The sequence below is a fragment of the Aspergillus foveolatus genome (assembly GCF_047715535.1).
Source record: "Aspergillus foveolatus strain CBS 279.81 unplaced genomic scaffold BDW70scaffold_7, whole genome shotgun sequence".
Taxonomy (NCBI): domain Eukaryota; kingdom Fungi; phylum Ascomycota; class Eurotiomycetes; order Eurotiales; family Aspergillaceae; genus Aspergillus; species Aspergillus foveolatus.
Window position 1 is genome coordinate 492,308 of NW_027396071.1, and position 23,912 is coordinate 516,219.

Here is a 23,912-nt window from a genome sequence, read left to right on the forward strand (position 1 = left end):
CGCTGGAGCTCATGCTGGGCCCGCAATGTTGAGAGAAGCGAGTCAAGGCTTGCGAAGTCGGCAGATGTTTGTATCTTATCATTGAGATAGTCTTCCACCCTCGTCCGCTCGTGTGCTGACAGAGCCGACACCGGGTTTGCCATTTTGCGGCGTTGGTGGGGAGGGGAGAAGAACAGTGAACGATGGTGTCGTCGCGAATGACCATCACCGCAGCAGCTCCCCTCCGCTCGGGGTCGGAGCTCTTGGAACTTCCCCAGACCAATCAACCATCTTTCACCAACTCGCTCGACGTCATGAAACTCATAATAGGCACCAACCCAGCTAATTTCATATTATCGCTACCTACGTGACGGTTAAATATGTCGAGCCCTGCCAAAAAGCGCAAGAGGGACACCCAGCCCACGCGCAGCATCGCGTCATTCTTCCAGGGCCGAACGGCCAAGCAGACTGAGAAGTCGGAGCAGTTAGCTTCGCCGACAGACACAGAACAGCATCTATCTGACGAAGCCCTTGCTCGGAAGCTTCAGGCTGAATGGAATAACGAGCAAGATTCCGCGTCTCCCGCGACTGTGCCCCATTTCGAACCTACCGCCGCATCTCCCTCACCAGAGAAGGATCGAGAACAAAAGAAGGCCAAGGTCGGAGTGCTCTCATTGCAGTCATCAACAGGAACCGAGGACACGATATCTTTATCTGTCCCTTTCGATCAGAGTCCTCTGGTATTCGATTCCTCTACGTACGCTCGAGAGTTGAAAGCGCACTGGTCGGCGGAGGGTGGGAATGCTTCGTATGCTCTTCTTACTAGAGCATTCGTTCTTGCAAATTCAACTACCAGTCGCATCAAGATTGTCGATACATTGGTCAACTTTCTCCGCGTTCTCATTGAAGGGGATCCTTCGAGCGTACTCCCCGCAGTATGGCTGGCAACAAACTCCATTTCACCGCCATATCACGAACTCGAACTCGGGCTCGGCGGGTCTTCGATATCTAAAGCCTTCAAGAAGATATACGGCCTGAATAGCCAAGGGCTTAAATCGTTATATGATAGGCTTGGTGATGCCGGCGATGTGGCGTTTGAGGCAAAAAAGAGGCAGAGCTTCACTTTGATCAAGCCTAAACCACTGAGTATCAAAGGTGTCTATCAGTCCCTTATAAAGATTGCTATGAGCAAAGGCAGCGGAAGTCAAGAATTCAAACAACGTATCGTGGAGAAGCTTTTACAGGACACTAGAGGTGCAGAAGAAAGTCGATACATCGTGAGGACCCTCGTCCAGAACTTGCGTATCGGTGCCGTAAAGACGACTATGCTTATTGCGCTTGCCAGAGCCTTTCTAGTCTCCAAACCAGATAATGCAAGTTTTATTGTGCATAGTCAACACGAACTAGTTCGCCTCAAGAAGGAAGAACTCGCAGAAGTCTACAGCAGCGCGGAGGAGCTGGTCAAAGCGTCTTATGCCAGACATCCGAACTACAACGACCTTGTGCCCTGCCTTCTCGAGACCGGAGTCACCGAGGAACTACTCCTACATTGCGGGTTGCAGCTTCATATCCCACTGATGCCAATGTTGGGTAGCATTACTCGCGATCTCTCGGAAATGTTGACAAAACTTCAGGGGCGAGATTTCACCTGTGAGTTCAAGTACGACGGACAACGTGCCCAGGTACACTGTGACGAGGCAGGCAAAGTCTCGATATTCTCCCGGCATCTAGAAGAAATGACAGAAAAGTACCCAGATCTTGTGTCTCTTGTTCCTCAAATACGAGGAGAGGGTGTTTCCAGCTTCATCCTAGAAGGCGAGGTGGTTGCCGTCGATCAAAATGGAGAGCTCCAACCTTTTCAGATTCTGACCAACCGAGCGAAGAAGAATGTCGAGATTGGAGAAATTAAGATCAATGTCTGTCTTTTTGCCTTTGATTTGATGTACTTGAACGGCGCACCCCTGCTGGAACGGTCTTTGCGCGAGCGAAGAGAATTGCTGCGAAGTCTCTTTATGGAGATACCGAACCGATTTACATGGGTCAAAAGCCTGGATGCTACGTCAGCCGATTCCGAAACCGTTTTGGACTTCTTCAAGAGTGCCACAGAGAACAAGTGCGAGGGTATAATGGTCAAGGTGCTCGACAATACGCCTGCCACTAATGGGTCCGACAGCACCAACTCTAGCATCACTGCAACGCCGAAAGCAGAAACAAAGGAAACGAAGAAAGGTGGCCGCCGAAAAGCTTTACTATCCTCGTACGAGCCCGACAGACGGCTCGAGTCCTGGCTGAAGGTGAAGAAAGATTACAGCGCCTCATCAGAAACACTGGACCTCATCCCGGTGGCCGGGTGGCATGGCAACGGGCGAAAGGCAAAATGGTGGTCGCCGATCCTCCTTGCTGTGCGCAACCCCGAAACTGGAGGTCTTCAAGCTGTGACAAAGTGCATGTCCGGCTTCAGCGATAAGTTTTACCAAGCGAATAAGGGAAAATACGAGGAGGGGAGTCCTAATGTGATATCGCGGCCGAGCTACGTCGAGTATAATGGCGAGCCGGACGTGTGGTTCGAACCACAAGAAGTCTGGGAAATGGCGTTTGCAGATATTACGCTCAGCCCGACTTATCCAGCTGCTATTGGCTTGGTAAGCGACGAACGGGGTCTCAGCCTTCGCTTTCCTCGGTTTCTCAGAGTCCGAGAGGACAAATCTATCGACGAGGCCTCCACATCGGACTACCTTGCGCTGTTGTACAGAAAACAGTCGGATCGAGCGGGGGCTGAGGAGACGGTGAATGCAGATCAGATTGCGGACTTGGAAGAGTAGTATATTATCGACTACGCCATTTCTGCTCAGAGGTTTTCGGACCGCTCCCTAGGGAGCTTCGCCGATGCCTGTCGACGATCTGCAGCATTGTTACCGTTGGCAAGAGAACGTCAACGACCGAATATTAGCCGAGTGTGCATCTGCAAAATCAATAGTAGCGACGCAATTGACGCGGCCATATGCAGCCCTAATGAATATCATCGACTATCAAACGTGTTTTGCCTCGAGTTGAAAGGAAATACCCGTCGCAACGGGATCGATGCAGACGATCATATACGGAGCGCGGAGTGTAGACGTGAGACCAATCATAAGAGTCTACCTTCAGCTCATAACGTCTGAGTCTCGAAATCCTGTCGTTGAAGAACCTCTCATGGAAAATTGGGGTGAGATCCATGGTGTGTCTCGTATAGAAAGCAGGTCCGTGCAGGCGCAAGAGGATCTACCGTACGATTCACTGTTGCCAAGAAGATCTGAAACTTATCAGTATTCTCTGTGCAGATATCCCACGTGTTTTCCAAGACTAAAGCTTGTGCACTCAAGCAAAAGAACAGAAGATTTTCGACGGTTGCGTCTCGTTGAACTCCAGGGTCAATCAGATTCGAACATGACCCAAGTACTGAGTTGTTGCGACTGCAATGCCCACTGCGCACAGTGCAGTAGTGGGTCCAGGACCCCTGAGGCGTAGTCAGACGAACTGACAGTGACAGGCGGTGGACTTCTCCTTAGAGAAAGAAGCCTACTCCGAATCCTTGTCAAACTGCTTCAGATAGAGGCGTCAGTGGGGACGTCGCCAGGCGTGGAGGGCTTGAAGTCAGAAAAGCCAGAGCCATCTTGGCTGATTCTGGGCAGGGGAACTGGCTCGAGTTAAGCCACGAACCATGAGCCTTGTGCTGAGCCAATTGCGCCTGACTCAGGTTTCCGTCGAGACGTCGGGGACATTGCAGGATACAGCATGGTACGGGTCTTGGAAAACCGCCAAGAACACCAAGAGTTTCGGATTGACTGCCGCAATATCTAAGGCCAAGACAAACTTCAATCTACGCAATGTACTCTGAGTACATATTCTACATATGTAGCCGCCCTCTCCATGGACTCTAGTTCGGCGTCAACATCATCTTTCGTTCGTTGCACAAGTACTGCTGGCTCGGTGCTTTAGTCTTTCACTCCCTTCCATTATATTGAAGGTCTCTTATTGTCACTCATTACCGACCAAGATGGCCATCATTCGTTCAGTCATCGCTGCCACAGCTCTTCTAGGAGCTGCAGCCAAAGCCCAGGTTGTGGGCACTCCCTTCGGTTTCGGTGCTGGCACCACTGGTGGTGGTGATGCGACCCCCGCTGCACCCGCCGACACGGCCGAGCTCACCGAGTGGCTGGCAGACGACGAACCCCGAGTAATTCTCATCGACAAGGAGTTCAACTTCCTCGGCGACGAATGCGTCGACTGCGAGTGCTGCATTCCCGACTCCAACACCTGCGGCGATGCCGGCCAGAACGCTATTGAGGTTGGCATCGGCTGGTGTGGTGATTACCCGACTACGACCTGTACCTATGACAACGCCGGTTTGGACGGGCTGGACGTAGGCCCGAACAAGTCTATTGTCGGTGTTGGTGATGCTGGTGTCATTCGTGGTAAGGGTCTGCGTATCCACGGCACCGAGAACGTTATCGTCCAGAACATCCACATTACCGAGCTCAACCCACAGTACATCTGGGGTGGTGATGCCATCTCCCTTGACGGCGCCGATAAGGTGTGGATCGACCATGTTAAGATCTCTCTCGTCGGTCGTCAAATGTTCGTCACTGGATACGAATCAAGTACGTTGATCCCATTTTCCTGTTCAGAGCCACCTCTTAACGACTACAGGCGGAAGCGTCACCTTCTCCAACAACGAGCTCGACGGCACCACCGACTGGTCGGCCTCCTGTGATGGCCACCACTACTGGACTATGTAAGTTCGCCTCCAATAGCTGTACTTAAACAATCCTAATACCGGTCAGCCTCGCTCTCGGCGAAAACGACAAGGTCACCTTCGCGAACAACTACATTCACACCACCTCTGGCCGTGCCCCCAAGGTGGGCGCCCCCAGCTTCTGGCACGTCTACAACAACTACTGGTCCGACAACACCGGCCACGCCTTCGACGTTGAGGAATCCGGTACAAACGTCTTCATCGAGGGCAACGTCTTCGAGGACATCAACTCCGCCTACAACGCTGACGGCACCGGTGCTATCTTCGCCGTTGACTCCGACTCCGAGGCGACTTGCTCCTCCGTCCTCGGCCGCACTTGTGTCGCCAACAGCCTCACCAACTCTGAATACACTGCTGTCGCGGATGAGAGCGTACTGTCCGCCTTCCCGGCTGATGAGGAGGGCGACATTACCATCTTGCCCGTCGACCAGGTCGCCGCTTACGTCCTGGCTAATGCTGGTGTTGGAAAGCTCTCTGCTAATGGAAGCACCAGCGGCAGCAGCAGCAGCATTGCTCCTTCATCCAGTGTCCCTGTGATTCCTACTAGCACGCCCCTGGTGTACCCGACTTTTACCCCTCCTGCCGTTGAGACCAATGCCATTCAGAAAGAGCATGAGGTCTCGACCCCGGCCGTTTCCACCCCCACTCCTGTTCCCTCTAGTGTTGGAAGTCATGGGTCTGCTTCCGGTTCCTCTCACCCGCCGGGCACGTGCAAAGCTCGCCGCAACCACAAGAAGCGGGCTCGCCGTTCTCACTAAAGGAGTGGTAAGTTGGACCGGACACTGGTCTGTGAGATCAACGGATGGGACTTGTAGTGTGGACTTTGATCGATGAGCAGGTTAGGTGGGCATCTAGTCATGCCAATATCGTCTACGTCGTATATAACTTTGTACTTTATTTTCTGTCATTAATATGTTTATCTTCTTGATCATATTACTTAGCCTTTCCCCGCACCACTCTTAAGTCCTAAAATCGCCACTACAATGAACTTAGACACTCGCTCAATGACCTAAATTGAGAACACGCAGTAGCCCCCAAGATAGCTGTGATATGCATCGCTGCTGAAGAAAGAATATTCTTGTGCATGTTATGTCAACAGACTTATAATCATTAAATACAATGCTCTATCTCCTCTTGATAAGCCTGACAGACTTTGAGACCAAGGACCCAAGATTGAGGTTATTAAATAGTCCTGTCTACAAATTTCCCTACGTTTGAGGAAGACAAATGCTAGTCCTAGTCATTGTTTCGTGATGATAGTAAAAGCAGATGGTGCCAGTAGTCGCCAACAGACATAAGAAAGGGTATGGGGCCATGTATGGACAGAAAAAGTGGGTAAATGATGCACAGTTTTCCAACTGGGCTCGCATAGGGATTTTGACTGAGGCAAGGATATGGGGATGCCAGAATTAGGTAAATACATTGGGACGTGAGGGATACATATCGGTCATCAAGGGTCGTAACAAGGGTTCCATAGCAGGGGTAATATGAGTTATAGGGGAAAGAAAAGAACAAATATGGGATGGAGGGGTTCACTATGGCCGTAGCTCGCCGCCTAGCTGCAGAACAGCGCTCGGCCCTTTCTCGCGGACTTTAGGGCTGTCGAGTCCTGGTGGCAGGAGGTTATCCAGGTTGGATCGCCTCCGAACGTCTTTAGATGCCAGCGGGGTCCGGGCGAGCCCGCCAGGTGTTCGGCCACCCCAGGCGGGCTGCGCGGGACTGGGAGTCACGTTGACAAAGTCTGCAAAGTTGAATTGCTGGTTTGGCGTGCCGAAGTTGGGGAACAACCCTCCGCCTGGAGTCGGGGTCAAGGATGGGAGGGCGGCATGTTGACTGGGCGGCGTCGAAGGAGGGAACTCTTGCGGCTGGGGCTTGTTTGCGACTCTGGCTGGAGTTGGCGAGTTGGCTAGATACAGAAGAAGGTCTGCACCGTCGTCGTGGCGGAGGTTGCGGTCATTTCGTGATAGAGAGGAATGCTTTGGCGGCGGAGTGCGAGGTGGTGAGGAGCCTACAACGGAGCTCACTTGAAAGCTGTGAACGGGGAGATCCAGATCATTTTCATCGTCTGATTGGGCGTGGTACCCTGGCCCTGGAGAGGAGAGCTCTGGGATGGGAGCCGTCTCCGAAATGAGCGGGAGGTGGTTTCGACCGCGGCGAGTGCTGGTATGACGACGGAACCCAGGAGACGACTCGGGCAATTGATGCAAGCGCTTCCACGACGCCCGAGACGCTTTTGCCGGACGGTCAATGTTTGCGGCCGAATCAGACCGGAGGCGTTTTCGACTGGCAGAGAGCATGGGCTGCATCACCCTGGAGTTGAAGGTGACCGCATGTCTGTTTCTGGACGAGCGAGGGAGCTCCTTCGAGTAGGAATAGGACGAGGCTCGCAGGGGGGAGGTCAGAGGCGTCTCGCAACGGCTGTTGGAGATATCGGAGGAGGAATCGGAGGGTTTGTCGCTGCTTCCAAAGCCTAGAGAGATATGCAGTCCACCATTCTGACGCGAGGGTAGCCGGCCATTCTGGTACTTGACTTTGGCGAGGCCGAGACGGTCCTGGAGGTTGAGCGACACCTAGAAACAGACGAGCATTAGCATCTTTCGCCTGGCCTGATGCCAATTGTATCTGGATCGATTGACATACCTGAGCGATGTCAATCTTGCGGATTGTCTTCTCGGGGTTTGACAGGACCATTGCTTGGTGGGTGACACTGAAACGGCGGCGAGGGCCATAAACCAGGAGGGGAGGGGACTCGGGAAGTGGCCAAGCAGGGTTCAAGGGAAAGGAATCACTGGAACTCAAGGACTCAAGATGCAGAAAGGGATGACGGACTCGGAATCCAGAGAGTGGAGAGAGAGCCCTGAAGGAACCTTGAAGCTGAAGGGCGGCTGGTAGGAGAAGGATTGACACCCAATTGGAGCACGCGAGATGCACTAAACGATCTGTGGGAACGAGATCTGAAAACAAGGCCAGAAAAATTGACTATGGCGTAAGACTAGAAGTTTAATCCAGCCGATACCCCGTCCTCGAGCCCAAGATATGTGGACGGTCGAGATCCAGGTTGACCGGAGAGAATTTTTGTTGTTGTCCCGGTATCCTGCAAGTCCAAGTCTGCAATCTCGTGTGGAACCGCGAGCGAGGAAACGCGTGCGGCTGCGGCGTGCCAGACATCGCGACGCATATTGCCCGGCTCGTCGTGTACTCAGAATGTCGGACGCCCGTGATCGATCTACTCATTTTTCATCTACGACCGATCGAGACGATCGAAAACATACGGTTCTGGACCCTAGGGCGTAACGGGATCGATTCAGAGTCATATAGAGTTCTGGTGCATATCTCATTAAATTATCGATTCGTGCGAGTACGTAAGTAGATATGGCGACTCCTTGAAACCCACAACCCACTGGAATCTGATGGGTCGCCAGTTTCGGCCGTTTAATAGTCTAGCAAATTTTCCGATTGAGCATTCTCCTTATTTCTTATCCTCCTTCATCCCTTTTGTCGCCGCGTACGACGCGACAGGCTGGCCAGAGTGTGTGGACCGTTGGACTATGCAGATTAGCGTTTTCTGTTCAACCACGGGATACGCAGCTGGCGCAGCTGCGCAGCTGCGCCGGCTGGGCCAGCCGTGCCACCTGCGGTGTGCTCTAAAGGCCGCTGGACGTAGGATCTGTGAGCGATGCATCAAGAGGCAGAAATAAAAGGACCAGAGGTGCCAGAGATAAGGTCCACTCCAGCAGCAAAACTGGAAACAAGCAGAAGTCGAGCCACTGAGCCAGGAACAGGAACCAAGGAGAAAGAGTATGACGTGGAGTGGATGATGCAATAGGAGAGCGCTAAAGGACATTCTGTGTCTGTCAACAGATAAGGAAGCCCAGTAAGGATACACTGTTTACGTAGACCATCTCACTATGAGGAAAAGACGAGAATGCGTACTACTCTGCTCGATCGGCACTTCAATATGGCCCGACGGAACGGCCTGCATATTTGTATCTATCTACATTGAGTGCATTGAGTGCATCGGCTTGACGTCTTTGCTGAGACAAATATAGCAGATCGCCGCAGGTGAAACTAGACAAGTGCTATCCAGGCGTCCGACCCACTTGCAAAGCTATGCTCGCTCGTTCTTCCGTTCTGTTTTATATGTCTCAGCCTGAGCCTGCCTTGATACCAGCTTATTATTGCTGGCCAGACTCTCTGATTATCCTGATCTTTCCTCGCGAGTCTCCCTCCACCAGACAACAGCTGTCCAGTGCCCGCTCACGCCGTCAAGACCACAAAGGTACGTCGTTACTATTCTCGCTCTGATCGCTTTCCGACCATCCACTCGGCCAGCTGGGCGCCGTCTGCAGTGCAGAGCACTGCAGAGCACTGCTCTGCAGCTCTGCTCCCCACTCTGGTCACTGCCAATGCTTCTTGCATTGCCAAGTACAGCCGCCCACTGTCTGGCGTTGCCTTGTTTTTTATTTACCATGTTTCTTATCGATTGCTAATAATGAGCTGTAGCTGGTCGACATTGATATCTCTCCATCCTGAGCTCCAGTCGGTGGAGGGTCGTCAATATCCTCTCCGCAAACGGTCGCCAATCTTTCCACCCTCCTCTCTCACACATCGAACCCATTCCGACTCCTGTTGACGCCACTCGATCTCGTCGCTCTCGTCGCTCGTTTCTGACAGCTAGCGTAACTCTTGTGTTCACATTACCTGTTCATTTTCGTTCGCTGGTGTTGAGGAAGACGGGTGACAACTCTCAAAAGTCGCTCCTTCCTATTTCGTCCAACCCTACGGTACCCCAGCTACAGCACAACGTCCAACGCCTCCCTTCGAGCCACCTTTTCTCCTGGACTCTTCCGGTCGCTTCCACTGCTCTCTCAACATGCCTCTCTTTAAGAACCTGCGCAGTCGCTCCCGTTCTAGTTTCCGAAGTACATCACGATCAACAGAAAAGTCCAGCAGAACATCCAACGGGACCCAGTCCAATGGCGATGTGACCTCCGGAAAGTCCTCCTCAACCACGGACTCGGCGTCGTATAGTTCTGTCACGCCGCCGTCGTCCATTAAGCCTAATATGTCCACCAATAATCTACCGTCGCTAAATGGCTCCAATGGCAGCTCGAACGGCGCGAGCTCTCCCCTCACTGTGCCCCAGCAGCGCCCACCTCCCTCGGTGTCTCCGTCCCAACGGAATAGCTACTTTGTACGTGCGATCCTCTCAATACTTATACCTAACCTTACCGTGTTTCGATAGGGTGGTAGCTCCCTATCCGTCAACGGTGCCGCCCGGTCGTCGCCGGGGCCGTCGTCGCCCTATGGACCCAGGATTCTCTCAATAACAGACAATGCGTGGGTACGTACTCGCTTTCTGGAATTAGTAGGTTCGTCCAGCTGACTAGGAGCCAGGTTAACCAAAAGATCCTGTTAATATATGGCCAAATCGGGGACCCAAGGCAACATCCGCTGGACGGTAGTATAGTGGTTAACCATCACCAAGATAGCTTTCCCCAGGTCTCCTGGCCCGTCAATTCGTCCCATTTCAAGGCCCTCGTGCATCTTGTTCCGGGTCCGAATCGTCTCCGTCTTGACTTTGTCTCAACCAAGTCGTCGTCTGGCAACCTCCATCATGCTACTCATTCCTCTTGGATCAACATCAACTACCTCCCGTTGACTAACTCGCCGCCCCTACACCTCGTGATACTGCTTGGAAAGGACTCAAAAGGGACGTTTGACGCCGTACCGGAAAAGGCGAATCGCGAGGGTAACGATATAGAGACTGCGATCAAGAAGTACCGAATGGCTGCATACCTTTGGCAGGCATTCACCGGTGAACAGATGTTTCGCAACAATCTTGGGCGACGGTGCTTTCGTTTTGAGGAAGAATGGCAGCCGGGCACAGTCAGTAGTCGGGATGCAGCGAGTGGGCAAATGCGAAACGAGGCGAAAATTCATATTGTTCGGACCGAGAAGACTGTCGCAGAGCTTCGGGACCTGCAGCTTGCCCAGCAATATGGTCCGGCCACGAGGAAGGATGAGCTTTTCGACATCGCACAAGAGGCCGTGAAAAAACATTTCCACCTAAAGCCGCGCCAGAAACAGTACGTCTCCGTCTTACTCCTAGACTCCCATTGGGACACGGAGTCGCAAACCATTACCGGCCATGCCGCCTTGGGCTCGAGCAATGGCGACCTGAAAATGGCAATTTTCGGGTCTCATTGTCTGCAGAGCTATCCGTCTTGTCTAGAGGAGGTAGTAGATGCATTCTCCGACTGCACCCGAACAAACACAGATTACGTCGCCAACGATTGCGGGCAGGCTGGTTCTAGCTGGGAGTCTGCAAATATTGGTATCGGGGCCCATCTTCACGAAGTCGGCCACCTTTTCGGCTGCCCTCATCAGGAATCGGGCATCATGCTCAGAGACTACGTCCGCTTTAACCGCTCCTTTGTGACTCGAGAGCCGTTCTCGACCCGAACAAAAACACAGGGCCTGCATCCATGCCTGCCACAGGACGAATGCACATGGCATCGTCTGGATACTTTGCGCTTCCGATTCCACCCTTGCTTCCGTCTTCCTAATGATGCCCCTATGAGCTCAGACGACAGCGTTCAAGTCTGGCCGGTGGAAAATGGCAAGATCCTGCTGACTGCGACCACTGGAATTGCGTTTATTGAACTATACGGTGAAGGCGACCAGGTGTGCCATCATTTCCTTGAGTATCTCAACACCGAATCGACCAGCAATGGGCTTCCGAAACAAGTCACCGTGACTGAGAGTGAGCTGCGGCAACGAGTATTCGGTACCGACAAGGAAAAGAAGAAACAGGTCAAAATCTCTATATTTTCCGGTACTCTCGGTTCGTTTACCGTCGACTCCATCAGCAGCTTGAAGTCCAAGAACTCCCAGGTGAAGCTGCCCAAGGGCGTCGGTTATCGAGGATGTAAACTGGGTATCTCACAATTAGCCGAAAGCCAACCGGAGCAGCTTCTCCTGGACTGTGCTTTCCAATATAAGAAACTCCTAACGTCCATTAGGATCTATCATAATGACAAGCTGCATGGGATAGAATTCCTCTATGAGGATGCGACGAGCCAATTGTTTGGGAACCGGAACGGAATGTCCGACGATTTTGTGCTAGGTAAGTCTGTACCTGACCCAGTCTCTGCGTACCACGGGCGTCTAACATGTGGTTGCAGACACGCGACGCGGAGAAATACTCCTAGGCTTTTATGTCCGAGCAGGACACTGGATCGACGCCATTGAGATATTGACCAGCTTAGGCAGAAAATCTGGGCTCTTTGGCAATGCCAGCGGAGGTTCAGGGTATGCATTCGGCTTTTTTTTTTTTTCTCAAGACTCTTCGTGCTGACAGTCGTCTTAGGTACAACTTAATTCCTCCCTTGGGCTATAAGATTGCCGGTCTTACAGGAAGCTGCGGAGCTTGGATCGATGGCCTCTCCCTCATAATCATGCACTGAGATTCTCAGGATGATCTAGCTGTATAGTCATACCGACTTGTGGCGGGGATAGTTGAGCTGTCGCTTCTCCAGAGGTCCCGGCGTTCCGAGTCCTCTCGTCCCAGTCTCACCTCTGTTACGGGCTTCAAAACACGTGCCCTACCAGTTCGACGCCGAAACTCGTGCCTCAAAAGTTTATTCAACCATATACAACCATTTGGACGACACGTCAACTCACAGTTGACCTCTTCTCCTTGTACTCATTTCTCGTCATTCAATATACCTTCTCGGCACCTTCCTTTCCGCATCCCGAACAGGCTCGGGCTGTGCTTTACTGAGTGGCCCACGGTACAGAGGGCCCACTTCGTCATACCTGAACAGCTCATACAACACATCCTCGGGAGGTGTCAACTTGTACAGTGCTTACATTTCTCGTGTAGCGGCGTTTGGAGATTGCCTTTCCTTTGCGAGCTTTGTCTGGCTCTGAGATTATCAGGCGTTGGCGGTTGTGGGAAACATTTATACCATGAGATGAGCAGGACTTGAAACATGGGTGTTCACTCTACGGTTATACCATACATAATTGATAATAGGCCGACTGGTCATAGAATGCATTATTTTTGTTCACATTAGAGTCCGTTCTTGCAGTTAGATTGTAAATCCATCAAACGCAGAACTCATGCCTACGTCAAACTACGCGTGCCCTGTGTGTAGGCCGTACTTCAATAACGAGGGTAATTATTCTTGTAGCTGCGTAGGATACAATCTGATATACCTCCAGAACGTACGAAAAATTGCAACTGACTTGATTAGATGTACGGTAACGCCTATGCGGTAAAAAACAGCGAGTCATCTCGACATTAGCTGGAGCAGCATGTGTAATCACATGGCCTCCGAAGACATAAATGAAAACATTATTTGAATGTGACTCCCATCGAGAGAAAAAGAAATGGAGTACGTGGTGCTGTCTACCAGTCTTTTGACAGGCGACCAGCGTGGATAGCAAGATTAGACCCCAAAGATGCGTACGAAGGTCAGGGCCACCGCGAGAATGACACTGCTCATTCCCCCTTTGGTAAACCCGGCGTTGGCAGCAGGCGCATCCGTTGAGGTTGGGGAGACTGAAGTTGTAGTAGGAGCCTCAGAGCTGTCGGCAGAAGTGGAAGTGCCAGAGGCAGCAGAGCTAGTCTGGAGCGTAGTAGTGGCCTGTCCTTGAGAGGAACTAGGAGAAGCTTCAGCCGAAGTAGGCTCAGCAGATGTGGCGCCATCAGCCCCAGAAGATTGGGAAGTAGCGGGAGGCTGCACGGCTGAGGGAGCAGATGATGGGCCAGAAGTGTCAGTCGCCAGAGTGGTCTCAGGGACCGAAATGATGGGCGAACCTCCAGCGGAAGTAGATCCAACAGGTCCACAAACGGTCTCCGTAACGGTGACAGTAGCAACCTCTTAAGCAGAGAAGATCGTCAGTGGTACTATCTAGGTGGATCACGGACGGGTAGCAACTTACCACGGGGAGCAAGGACGGGACCTTCCTTAGCACGGCTCCCGTCGACATCGACCTTGTCATTACCTTCATAGGTAGTCATTAGATTAAGAAACTCGGATAGTGGGATAAAAAGACATAACATACCCAAATGGCCTACGATATTCAACCCATCAATAACGGATTCATGGTTTCCGATGATCTCTGCTTCGGCGCTCCAGTCAATACATCATAGATCACTAGCACGAAACTGCAACGAAACTCACCATTTGCACAGCCGGCACAGACCAGCAGGCACGCAACAAGCAGTAGAACGAGCTTGAAGGCCATTTGAGAGAGTCTCTAAGAAGAGAAAGAAGCGTTTGTAGAGTGAGAAGGAGCTTGAAGCAACGATTGAAGTGCGTTGAATGTGAAAGTGAGCGATGCAAAGCGAGAACGAGTAGTGTGATGAGACGCAATTGGAAAACGAAGTCGAGATCAGAACGCGAGCAAAGCGAAAGAAGATGCAACTGTGTTGAAATCAGAAAGAGGAGTGGGAGAGGGAGAGGGAGAGGGAGTCGTGGTGTGTTACTCGAGTCGAGCAGCCGTCACTTCCATTCTGGGAAGGTGCGACAAACGCCCTCACAAGAAAGGTGCGGTGCTATCAAAGCCTCTCCATCGGTCTTTTATTGAAAAATAGTATAATATGCATCCTGCTCATCAATCAGGTAGCTGGCAAGTGAGACTGGACCCAGATATGCCGGACAAATAAATCAAACGATAGTTCTTCCCCCGGAAGTATACATAAACAACTTGAGGGCAAACGTACATTGCAACGCAGGGTCCAGTTCCCGTCCTAACACTCTCCAACTCACCTGCATAGAAAACCTTACCCGGATACAAGCATAGGACGCCCGCATAAGTACCCCCAGCAAACCGGAAAGCCGCCTGTGCTTCCAACCTCCACCAACCAATTCGGCTGCCGGCACCACAATACATTCCATATATAGCAATCAAAGCCCCATCAAGCCCGGGACCCATCTGAAGACGCCTCTTCAGCCGCCAGATAAGGTTATCCGTCAGCACCCTGATTGGCATAAACCGCAGAGCATGACAGCCACACAAACGCCAACGGCCGCCTTATGATGTTCTTCGCGGTGTTGGTGCCCCGTTAGGGCTCCGAATCGGTTCCAGACCGTCGATCGAGCGCTGGGACCAAGCCAGAGTCCAGAACCCAGACCCATCTCAATAGCTCGCGCGCCGTTAATGTTGTGCCTATACTCAAAAAAGCTTAGCTGAGGGGTCGAATCGCTGCTGTCCCAGGCCAGCTTCTGTAAGTACAACGTGCTCGCAGACATCACCACCAAGACGTTGGTGTTGTACGCAACCACGGACCTAGATATACGCTGTATGAGGGCACTGTGAGACAGACAGGCATGAACTTGCTTTGCAGGCATGGCCTCACCCGGCTTCGAACCGTAGCACTACTTAGGGTATATCTCAGGAACAGGAGTAAGGTATGTTGGTACAAGGCCCGGTAATATCATTACATAAAATACACAACTCAACAATCAAAAATTACCATGCCCCCACTTCAATTGAACCAAATCCATCGGTCGGTTCCAAGGAAACTATGCAGCTATGACGAAACGCCAAGATCCATATATGATGTCATTTCTCTTGACCAACGAGAGAGACGAGACCGTCTTAACCATCGATCACGATCGCAGAGATTCAATCAGAATTTGCATTCCCCGGGATTTGGGTCGCTAGCCTGTGATTGTCAGGGAGGAATTTTAACGTTAGTTTATCATGCCCAGACCCGGGGGTGATCTGAGGGCCAGAATAATAGACCTACTGCCTGGTTAGGAACACCGGGATCTGGTGCCGCAAGGGATTGCTATCTCTGCACAGGCTGTAACTGTGGATGATTGGAGGAAATGCTCGGCTTTGGGTTTTAGGTCACGTTATTATTAAACGTGCAAGGCATGCCTCAATAGTTGTTAGTATCGAACTCAATTCGATTCGCTTTTCTTCAATACTATCCATAGCGAGCTTTAGTATTCTACCTACTCTAGGACATCCAGGGCTAGGTTAACGTGTTCTAAACCTATAGTTTATATACCTCAGACAACAGCCCATTGACTTTGCTTCTTCCAGGTCCAAGTCGTATTTTTTGCACCCAGATTGGCTTAAACTACATACATGATTTCTTCAACATGCCATTCCAGTAATCCCTTGCAACCTTCGCTACCCCGGGAGACGCTGAAGTCTCTCCTCATGCACAAGCAAATCATCGCCAAAGGTCCTCATAAACAAACACATCAAGTCAAAGTTTTGGAAAAGGAGGGTATCTCTTCGTGTGCATCGATCGTCCCTCAAGCCGCGAGAGTTGCAGCGGTGAAAGAAAAGGAAAGTCGTCATCAGGTAGGTGGTGTAATAAATAATTGTTGGCCGCCAGATCCCTTTAGTAGCCAGAATAGGGACACTGTCTCAAAATGGGCGACAGTGTCATCGATTAGTATAAGACAGAGAAAGCATGAAAATAGCATCAAGATCAATATTGCCGTCCATAAAAAAGGAGGGTATCATTGCCCGGGAACTCGTTTATTATCCCCGTATCCAACGCCCCGAGATGGCCGCATTAAAAGTTGTAAATGTCCCAAACGCCGCCAAAGGAGATGAGCGAAGAGCAAAGAAAAAAAAAAAACAAAAAAAAGGGGGCCGTGAAACATCAAATCCACGCTTCCTGAAGCGCACCAGGCGCACACAAGCGAGCCTCAAAGAGGTATTTTTTCGCTCCGAATGTGAGCTAGAAGTAGGACCGAACTCAAGCAAATACAAGTCACCAATCTGGTCAGAGAACCTAGTATCTCAGTTTCACCTCGACGGGGGAAGGCGTATCGGATGCATCGTACGCCGCCGTTTCGGAAATCTCAGCCACCATGTCCTGTCCGTCAGGGAGTTCGCGAACAACATCATCGTCAACCATGATCCTGAGTCCGTTTTCCTTAACGAGAAGCACGCGAATGATGCGTTGAGGATCTATCCGCTGTTTCATAGAGATCTTCTCCATCAAGTCACGCACTGTACGCTCGGTGAGGTAGACCGCGCGGTAGTAATCATCCTGACTCTGGTCGTTCCGCGGGAAACGAACATAGAAGCATGCAACTACTATCCAATTAGCTCAACATATTAGACAGTGATAACAGAACTTACTCGGTCTGGGTCGTCGTTCAGCGGGCGGTCGATAAGTTGGATCGATATCAACCGCCTCAATGTAGCCAGTGGGCGTGCCGCCATTCCCTGAAGGGATCTTCTGGACTTTCACTGGATGTTTCAGAAACCCAGAATTGTCCGGAACCTCGGATGACTGCCGTGAGTACTCGGAATCGTAGAATATATTTGCCTGCATTGGGTTGCAAGGCGAGCTAATAGACATGTGACTGCTGGTGGGAGAAACTTCTTGCAAAGCAGCTCGATCAACGCTGATATGACGGGCGCCGCGAAATTCCTTTTTGATGAAATCTCGTGTTTCCGGGAGCTGCACTGGGTACAAATCAGGATCGTCCTGTTCGTCGCCTCGTAGACTGAAAACGCTGACGGGCCTGGTGGATGAGAACATGTCCTGTAGCAACGCAAGCTTCTCGTGCAGGTCATCTGCAACGCTCATCTTACCAGCGCCATCCTGCGAGCTCATGGATAACGTGCGCTTATGCTTAAATAGCTTTGCGGGGCGTGCATCCGAGCTCTTGAAACCAACAGCGGCGCTGCTACGCTTGCGCTTGCCAAAATTGCCAGCGCCCATCTCGGACTGCTGGATCTGTTGACGCAGCTTCTCGATCGTCTTTTTGACGTGAGCAACATCGTTGGATAGCTTCCGCTCGGCTCCGTGGTCACGGAAAAGCTTGACTTTGCAGAAACATACTTCTGCTTCGTTGCTGGACTCTCCAGTGGAGCCGCCAGCCACCATTTCCGTCTTCGCGCACAATCTGACAGGAATACCTTTCACGCCCTTGGAGTGGCTGAAGTCGGTAGACAAGAAGTTGAAACGGACAGAGATGGCGCAATCAGACGCCTTGGTTGTCGGATTAGCGGTCCACGTCACGCAAAACCCATCAAAGGATGAACTCTCAAGCTGGATCTGCCGGTTCTTCTGGTCCTCCACGTTTCCTTGAGTCGGATCGACGAACTCAACGGCTTGCAGTTTTCCTCCTCTCTGGTGAGCTTCGCTCGTTCCGCGCCCTTCTTTCCAGAGCTGCCAGCAAGCTGCAGGTTTTGATCGCTGTTCATCATCTTGGAACGAAACGCGGACGAACGTCCTATACTTAACGGGCTGTGAGGTCGTCTGCGGCGGCGCAGTATCAACAACGGACAAAGAGTAAGCCTGTCCTTTGTTGAGGTATGTGACGGGGATCTCATTTTGATGGTTGATCATAGCTGTCGGAGCTCTCAAGGTAACGTTATAACGGAAACTATCAGGAAGTCGGGTTAGCTGAGTGAACAGAGAAACAATGGAGCAATGACACTGGAGCCGTACTTTTCGCCTGGAATCTGTAGTTCCTGCTGCTCAGAAACCCGTATCGCTGAGGCCATCTGCGGTTGAGCGGTGCCCTGCATATCGACGTCATTTAAAGAGGCTCCATCGACGGACTCATCGACGGCTTCGAACGCAAGATCGCCTTGAACGAATTCACTGGGTGCGAAAGATACCTGCGGCGCAAATGGTTGGGGGTTCTGAAAGTGCGGCGAGATAAACTGCTGGCTGAATGGGTCAATATGCATGCCCGCATGGTTTGTGGGAATCGGGCCCTGTTGCGAAAGAGACAGAGGTGTGATCATGCTTAATCCCATCCCAGGCGTGTGAAGGTCACCGGCCGGACTGTGGTATCCAGCGCTCAAGTTCCCAGAATTCGGAGTATAGTATCCATGAAGATGGTTGAGTGGGTTTACGTATTGAACCGAGTTGGGGTCGACCATGGGAGCCATGAACTGCGTGGGTGGTGCCGGAATAGAATCAAGCTTCACGTCCGCATCCATGGAAAATCTAGCATCGAATAATGTCAGGTTCTAACCATACCATGCCCCCAGAGAAAGTACTCGAATTCTCTCTAGGCATAATAGAAGAGATGAAGAAGTGACAGAAGAAATGCGCAAATACGTACTTTGGGGGCCCATGGCCCAGTGGAAGCTGCTGGGTGACGCCTGCAGCAGCGCCGATGGTAGTTGTCGGAGCGACAATATCACAGAAATTGCGTTGGAATCGCTGAATCAACTCCTCGTTGGGCTTCTGGGAGTTGCGCCTACATCACGAAAGAACGATCTTTGGTCAGCCTGGAATCGGCCATGGTATCAGCGAACGGCACAAGAACGTACCTGTTGCGGAACATGATGGCCAGTCCGGAACGTTTACGCGCCTAGAACCTGGGTCGAGGCACCGAATTCGGGGTCGGAAAAGCGCGAAAGCGAGAGCGCACAAGTCAAGGTAGCACCCTAATTTACAAGCGATGCGTATCTATCCAGGCACCAGAGAAAAGACGGAAGAGTTTGGATCAAACGAGAGGGGGTTGTGCCGAGTATCGTCCCCGTGCCCTTGCTGTCGCCTCGAAAACGCCGGAAAGGGCGGAGATAGGTATAGGTTAGATGATAAATGAAGCCGAAGATCGCGCAATCATTGTACGACCGCTTTGGCGAAGCGAAACCCCAGTGGGATAATGGTGGTCGCGGTGAAAATCGATTCAGAACAGCGGGGGAAACACAAGGGAACCGAGAGCTTGCGGTCGGATACGGTAAGCCAAAGCGCAGGGGTGAGATGAGGATGGGTGATCTGATGGCGGTTCTTGCCCGAGGATGTGAACGTGAACGTGAACGTGAGCGCTAGCGAGAAAACGAAAGATGGGCGATTCTGTACAAGGGGAAAACACGGAGGATAAATTTCAAGGAGAAAAAATGTGAGGAGGGTGATGGACGGTCGAGAAGGGTGGACAGGGACAGGGACAGAGGCAGAGACCGAGGCCGAGATAGAGGCGAGGGAGGATTGCGGTGGATGCTCGGTCGTAGTCCAGCGAGTGCCAGTAAGGTGAATGAGGCAAACAAAAAAAGGCAGAAGTCGAAGGTTGATGGAAAGGGGGACAGGGCACCTATAGGCAAACTCAAGGCGATAAGAAAATCTTCTAGAACCACGGGACCACCTGCACTGTTGACTATTTGGATTTATATACTGTACCTATGGTAATGATTTCAACGGAATCAGACGGGCCACAAACTTCAGACAAAATATTGAATTGATGGCAGCCAGCGGGGGTCTCCCATTGCTGGCGGCTGGCCGGCGGACGTGGGTCCCTCATTACGGCCAGGTACCGTACAGAAAAGTCTGGTATTTTCCATCTCGATCTACGGCCTGGTAATAGACCTAAGTCGAGAGGATAGGACCAGCATAGCTGTCAGGATCACCGCCGTTTACTCAAAAGGCCACTTAACACTCCTGATTACAAGACTCAATCAATGCCGCATCTTCAGATATACAGAGTAATATTACTGAGACGCTGATATTGAACGGATGCGGGGTATGTGGCGTATCAGTTGTACCTATTATTACCGCACATAAGAAGGCCACTATAGCTCTAGGATTTGTTACAAAGCACCGATCGTCATCGATCATCTCATTCTCAACGCTCAGTCGATAATCGAGAAGCTACTAGTCGAACCACTGCCGCAGCCCATCCACACTCCAGCCGCCTCATGTAAGACTATGTCATCGCAGAGGCAAACGACGCTCGCACTTGACATGTCGTTGGCGCTTCTTGGGGTCAGCCACATTTCTCTGCTTGACCCAATCGTGTTGTACAGACGGTTAGGGCAGATTGGCTTGCATGAGGGTTGGTGGACGGCGGGTTCGGGCCCGATGGGAATAGCTTTTGACAGTTAGAGCTTATATCGATGAGTCGCAACGTCCAGACAGCCAAATGTCGCGATAGCCCGAGATTCAGTTCTACTATCAGCGGGAATTTAGGTATTGACTCGCTTCTCAATAAGGCCACTGGTTGTGTACGCCATGGATATACAGAGTTTTGTTCGGCTAGCTGGTGGATATACTCTTTTTATATATAGACATGGCAGCTTGAATATAGTTCTGATAATCAACAACCACAACAACGCTTAGATAAATAGAGAAGTAGACAACGACTCAACAGAAATCGGCCAACAATTTAGCGCGAAGCTCGAAATCTCAGCGATAATAATGGCCTCAAGCATTGAAATTCGAGTGCACTGTATGAAAAGGTATCTACGGGGTAAGGAGCGTGTAACAATGCAAAAGTATCCGTATTGGCGCATACCGAGTCTGGACTCTTGGCCGCAGTCGTATTTTCGCGCTTTCGGTTAAGGTATCCACCAATGAACGGCCCAGGGCTCCTGCGAACTTCAAAAATCGGGTATCGGCAGTCTGTACCTGTAATACGGAGTGATATTCTGAATTATTCTGAATTATTAAAATTTGGAAGCTATAGATATTCTACGTCATATCGACATGGACAATGGAGCGATGTTTCAGTTGAAGACGGGCTCTAGCAATCACCGTCCGCAAAAAATTTGGAGAAGGTATACAATGTCGGAGTCTTGGTGTATAACCGGCGGGCTTGTCGCTCTATGGAAAGGGAAGAATCAACCGGAAGTTAAATTCCTCAGGCTGTTATTTGCTGGGCTGTGGCCCGAGCACCGGTAGCGAATAGTGAAATGAACCACCGGCTGCCGGCGCACGTCCACTCCACACCTTCCCGCCATGTTAGCTTTTGCGTCAGAATGACGTCAATGAATTCGATTCTTAAGAGTGCGATACAGAGCTCCATGAGGTTGGATTGATAGCATAACTCAGCCGCACAGAGGCATTACGCGAATCGAATGCTGCGATAAGACCCTCATCTGGAAAACTTATCCAGGTGTTGTTAATCGATGAAGGCCGAAGTAGCCGGGCGTTAGTGTATCCGTTCTGTTGCGCCGGTCAATCGACGATGTTCTGGCCGTTGTCCATATACACAAAGGGCACTCACAAGTACCCCACAAACCCCATCAACTAACTGCACTACAGTAAGCGTTGCACTATAGAAATCTTAGGCAGTCGAACCAAGACCATGGCACCTGCGACGAATATGCTGAGAACGCTGTCAATGGAGGTCCCTGCAGGCACAAAATAGCTCCAAGCTGGAGTGAACTGCGTCTAGAGTGCATCGTTGATGTTTTGTTGCCATTTTCCCAGAAGGAGATAGAGCACGACTGCGACTGCAATAGTTCAAATGTACGACCGCGCCGGAAGATCGATCCGAGAGCTGCGAGGGAGAGCACTAAATAGATTACAAGGTAGGTCCAAGGTACCATCAACCCGAGCCCGGGGCGGCGGAGACCATCCAGCACTCACGGATTTTTTCTCCATCGTGGCAAGGGCTCTAGGTTGCTGAATAAACTCTGGGAAACATCTCCGCTTGCAACAGCTGTTGGAGTCAGCCGTTTGAGCGCGAAGTGCGCCTGTGGAAGCAGAGCATCGCCCCTTCCGATCCTGTGGCATGCTTATAGTAAAAGGTCCAAATGTCTAAAAATGACCACTTTGGATGGGAAATATATTACGGTACGGTTATTAAGCCAGATGGGCCCTATTCAGGGCTACGTGCATGCCAGAGGGTGTGAGTTTAATAACGACGTAAGAACCAATTGCAGTATTTGAGTGCTGCTTCGCGTACTCTATACTCTACCATGGATGCTCTTCTATTCTGATATCTATCTTTAGCGTGCTCCGTGAGTCCCCATTATCAATCACTACACCCATGGTGCGCTTGAGGCCTGTGATCTCATCAGTTTTTGCCTCAAGAGCACGCTCTCCTTCAAGTCAATATTTCGCCGATCTTTATGCTCATCTCTCCGAGCCGTCTCCAGCGGCAGGCCGGGATATTTCCGCGAATAGGAATACACCCTTGCATTATGAGCACCGCCACGAACTCTCAGTGTTGTCAGCGTTGAAACAGCTGGGGAGAATCCGCCCCGCCGTGGACCCAGGGGCTCCAGAAGTCGAGACGGCGATGTGGCTGGTGTCTAGGACGTTACGCATGTGCTCTGTCCTGACTACAGAGTCGTAGTAACTTTCCCGATCACTCCTCACCTCATGATCCTCGAACACTGTGTCATGCGGAGTATCCTTTGCAGATAGGTTCCGCATACCGTAGGATTGGCGATGCGATGGTGTGATGAAATCTATGGAGACGAACGCCACTCTCGCCACGCCCCCTCTCCCCAAGGCTCAGAGACTTCAGCGTGCGGGTTAACAAACAGCAATCATTCGATCACGGGTCGCCCGGATCAAAGCCTTAACCTCTCTGGCCCGAGTCATACGAACATCCATCCCTTGTGCAACTCCTGTGCTGCGTTTCTTCATCCTCTATTATGCCGAAGGATGGAGAAGAATGGACGCCGTTGCATGCTGTGGCCAAATGAATTGGCAACCCCTACGGAATATATCAGGTCAGCACAGATTTTCAGATCAGGAAGTGGCTAGCTACGCTCTGTCTCGGATTTAGGGATCGAGAAGTGTCCGCGATCGTCGAGATGATGTGTACGGGTTGTGATTCCGGCAGTCATGTCAGGTCAAGTCAAATCAAATCAAATCAAATCAAATCAGGATGAGTCAGCATTAATGTCGATTGAGTGATAGTCTACACTGATAAACCTTGCGGGAGTAACAAAAAAGCTTTCAGGATCAACACCAATAATGATCCTAATTCATGGGTCCAGTCTTAGCAATGACAGCAACATCAAGAGAGCCAGTCAGGGAATCTGACTGGCCTAGAAATCCCCGTAGGTACCTTTCGCTCCGTACTGACACCATAGTTGCCACTAGGTGAAGTGTAGAACTGAAGTGTTGGAGTGAAACATACCTATAGATTTCCAAGTCTCAAAGGGCTGACTTTCAGCAATCTGGAGCATTGAGCAGCTGAACTTCGGCAGCGAGGAGCCGACACAATCCGCAAGGTTCGTAAAGTTCGCAAAGGCGTGGAGGAATATGATCGTCATTTAAAATGCCGCTTTTGCTCAATGGTTCCATCTATCTGACACTCGGTAGTGGTCTATCCAGTACTAGATACCGACTGGCAGCCTTGTCTAGTCTCTCGATGGATCTATAGTATCTATAAAATCTAGACGTATACTACAGTGTAAAAAGTACGACAGTCATAGTGCTACTAGCCGC

At 51.1% G+C, this 23,912-nt stretch overlaps 7 protein-coding genes across 7 annotated transcripts; 4 read left to right on the forward strand and 3 right to left on the reverse strand.

Annotated features, from left to right (window-relative positions):
* Positions 1-359: 359 nt before the first annotated feature.
* On the forward strand, positions 360-2,801 carry BDW70DRAFT_157062 (putative DNA ligase I; the record flags this gene model as incomplete). Its single annotated transcript, XM_073740284.1, has 1 exon — positions 360-2,801. The coding sequence occupies one exon, from the start codon at positions 360-362 to the stop codon at positions 2,799-2,801; it is 2,442 nt and encodes an 813-aa protein (XP_073599223.1).
* A 1,135-nt stretch (positions 2,802-3,936) lies between these two features.
* On the forward strand, positions 3,937-5,707 carry BDW70DRAFT_110022 (polysaccharide lyase family 1 protein). Its single transcript, XM_073734513.1, has 3 exons — positions 3,937-4,619; positions 4,669-4,753; positions 4,803-5,707. Exons 1-3 carry the CDS (start codon positions 4,016-4,018, stop codon positions 5,530-5,532), a joined length of 1,419 nt encoding a protein of 472 aa, XP_073599224.1. The 5' UTR covers positions 3,937-4,015; the 3' UTR covers positions 5,533-5,707.
* Positions 5,708-5,992: 285 nt separating this feature from the next.
* BDW70DRAFT_130000 (uncharacterized protein) lies at positions 5,993-7,970 on the reverse strand. Its single transcript, XM_073735727.1, has 2 exons — positions 7,415-7,970; positions 5,993-7,344 (listed from the first exon to the last, which is right to left on the reverse strand). Exons 1-2 carry the CDS (start codon positions 7,463-7,465, stop codon positions 6,310-6,312), a joined length of 1,086 nt encoding a protein of 361 aa, XP_073599225.1. The 5' UTR covers positions 7,466-7,970; the 3' UTR covers positions 5,993-6,309.
* A 1,016-nt stretch (positions 7,971-8,986) lies between these two features.
* On the forward strand, positions 8,987-12,835 carry BDW70DRAFT_130002 (zinc metalloproteinase family protein). Its single transcript, XM_073735728.1, has 6 exons — positions 8,987-9,053; positions 9,278-9,968; positions 10,020-10,118; positions 10,172-11,903; positions 11,962-12,088; positions 12,147-12,835. The coding sequence occupies exons 2-6, from the start codon at positions 9,648-9,650 to the stop codon at positions 12,241-12,243; spliced, it is 2,376 nt and encodes a 791-aa protein (XP_073599226.1). The 5' UTR covers positions 8,987-9,053; positions 9,278-9,647; the 3' UTR covers positions 12,244-12,835.
* A 132-nt stretch (positions 12,836-12,967) lies between these two features.
* BDW70DRAFT_110062 (uncharacterized protein) lies at positions 12,968-14,185 on the reverse strand. The gene is made up of 4 exons (XM_073734514.1): positions 13,969-14,185; positions 13,850-13,906; positions 13,727-13,789; positions 12,968-13,664 (listed from the first exon to the last, which is right to left on the reverse strand). The coding sequence occupies exons 1-4, from the start codon at positions 14,030-14,032 to the stop codon at positions 13,231-13,233; spliced, it is 618 nt and encodes a 205-aa protein (XP_073599227.1). The 5' UTR covers positions 14,033-14,185; the 3' UTR covers positions 12,968-13,230.
* Positions 14,186-15,726: 1,541 nt separating this feature from the next.
* Positions 15,727-16,400, forward strand: BDW70DRAFT_130006 (uncharacterized protein). The gene has a single exon (XM_073735729.1). It carries the CDS (start codon positions 15,887-15,889, stop codon positions 16,364-16,366), a length of 480 nt encoding a protein of 159 aa, XP_073599228.1. The 5' UTR covers positions 15,727-15,886; the 3' UTR covers positions 16,367-16,400.
* Positions 16,401-16,406: 6 nt separating this feature from the next.
* On the reverse strand, positions 16,407-19,201 carry BDW70DRAFT_110080 (grainyhead-like protein). The gene is made up of 5 exons (XM_073734515.1): positions 19,058-19,201; positions 18,847-18,984; positions 18,222-18,728; positions 16,901-18,156; positions 16,407-16,852 (listed from the first exon to the last, which is right to left on the reverse strand). Exons 1-5 carry the CDS (start codon positions 19,069-19,071, stop codon positions 16,548-16,550), a joined length of 2,220 nt encoding a protein of 739 aa, XP_073599229.1. The 5' UTR covers positions 19,072-19,201; the 3' UTR covers positions 16,407-16,547.
* Between the last annotated feature and the right edge of the window lie 4,711 nt (positions 19,202-23,912).